The sequence below is a fragment of the Agrilus planipennis genome, unplaced genomic scaffold, assembly GCF_000699045.2.
Source record: "Agrilus planipennis isolate EAB-ADULT unplaced genomic scaffold, Apla_2.0 scaffold3, whole genome shotgun sequence".
In the NCBI taxonomy this organism is placed as follows: domain Eukaryota; kingdom Metazoa; phylum Arthropoda; class Insecta; order Coleoptera; family Buprestidae; genus Agrilus; species Agrilus planipennis.
The window spans coordinates 989,629-991,659 of NW_020442460.1; the positions used below are offsets into that span (position 1 = coordinate 989,629).

The 2,031-nt window shown below is 31.7% G+C and overlaps 1 protein-coding gene across 1 annotated transcript in view; it reads right to left on the reverse strand.

The window, feature by feature from the left end:
- The window catches only part of LOC108742694 (collagen alpha-1(III) chain-like), a 44,118-nt gene that overhangs the window by 20,822 nt on the left and 21,265 nt on the right, over nt 1-2,031 (reverse strand). Inside the window, exon 2 of the mRNA XM_025980645.1 lies at nt 542-636. Within this exon, the coding sequence (XP_025836430.1) occupies nt 542-602 (61 nt within the window). The 5' untranslated portion in view covers nt 603-636. The remainder of the gene's footprint in view (nt 1-541; nt 637-2,031) is intronic.

Here is a 2,031-nt window from a genome sequence, read left to right on the forward strand (position 1 = left end):
GTATTTTCTAAAACGCGCTGTTAAGACAGCAGGTAAAAGTTGGTCTGTGTTCTGTCGGAGCTGCCTGCGACGCGCTGATGAGATCCAAAAAGATCGAAATCGCGATCCGCGTCTGACAGTTTCGACAGAATACAGACCACTTCCAATTATTTCATTCGAAACCTTGATAGTCCAAACAAGTTCGAAGAGCGCAGGCGTGACAACGTCACCTCGCTCGGGAAACGGATGCTGGAGACACGTAAAATCTTATATTTTGTCCGTCTTACGCAAAAAATTTGCATTACCAATACAGGAACAGCTTGGTATTATTAAATGTTAGAGTCTGGAGCTACAGTTACATCTTACAACTTTTGATGTTCCAAATTTGTTTAAAAAAAAAGTATATATATAAATATTTAGGTTTAATATAACAGACGACTACTTTTTGATAGCTCGGGCAAAGAGATAATCCGAACAATCCTTTGCAATAATTAGTTCGGACTATCTAGGTTGTACTGTACTTGATAATTAAGTCAAGCTGTGGCTTTTCAATAAGTCTTACCAGAATTGAAAACGGCCGTACAAGAAAGCGCTAAATAAAGCGCTGTCAATTTGAAATCCATCGCTGCTTCACTATTACTCCATGGACATCACCATCTGTAAATAAACAAAAAGGCCATGAATACGAAGGAAGTACTACATAAAGTAAAATTTCAACAAATATCTCAAACTAAATTTCTTTAGGGTACCTACCTAATATAAAATATATAGAAAAGGCTTTTGTGACGTGGAAATGACAAAATAACCAATAGGACTGAAGATGCTCATAATGTGAATGAGCGAAACACGTATTCGCAGTTTTTTTTTCAATCGTTGTGGTTATTGGAGTAAGTCCTTTTGGTTATTTCATTTTTTAGAGTAGGTAAGTTTTCTTCTACACATGGGGTTTATATATCTTTCAAACGTTTCTTTATTTCTGAAAAATTTTAAGCAAAAAGCTGCAGTTGAACTTTTAAAAATCACGGGTTGTGAAATTTCTTCATGTTACTGTCATAATAAACATCCCTTCACTTTAATGTAAAAAAAAATTACAAATAAATACAGATTACGTCTGAATGCACCTTAAGTAGAATAACTACAGAACCGAGTAAAAAGGGTATTAACGATGTTTAGTATAGAGTCCACATTGACTCAATTATACAAAATTTATTTACATACGGCTGATTTCATAAACGATTTTCTACATTTTTAGGGGTTCGTAAGATTTGTAGATATGGTTATTAGTATAGCTCTCCAATTAATGAAACAATTGACGAAAAAGACGTAAATGATAAGACATCCGCATATCAGTATCGCATTGCGAATAATTTTATGTATTCCTAAATTTAACTGCACAATGAAAGGACAATTTGCGTTACTTGGTAGAATAAAAAACTACTCCGTGATATACTTATCGCCCCAGTCTAACGAAAACTTTTGATTGACTTTTTGCATCACAGCAGACCCAAAGAAAACTTCTTTAATAAGTTAAGTACAAATAAGTACTTTTTGCGACAATTGTGTTATAATTTTTTATTATTATTTTAACTACTATTTTGTATAATAAGGATGTAAAGAAAAACCAATAGACAGACTTAATTAACCTGGGGCGGTAGTGATAGAGTCCATTATATGTAGGTATAAGAAAGGAGACTTTAACGGGATATGAAGACACAAACCCGTTGCTCGAAGTTTATAAGAAATAAATAATCAAGATAATTAATCAATTTATGATACTATAAACTAAACCAGGGCATACATTACTATAAAAACAATTCAATTTAAATTTATTTTTGTCATTAATTTAATTATTTATACGTTGATGATATTTGAACTTTGTTGATTGATTTTCGACGATTCAAAAAATTCAAATTTAATTTTACCAATATCCTTCTAATTTATCTTTTTTAATTCTATATTATATTTCGACAGCCAATTTCGGTCATCTTCAAGCTGTTAACAAATTATTAGTTATTTATGGTTTTATATTCAGTTTATATAATAGATATTAAT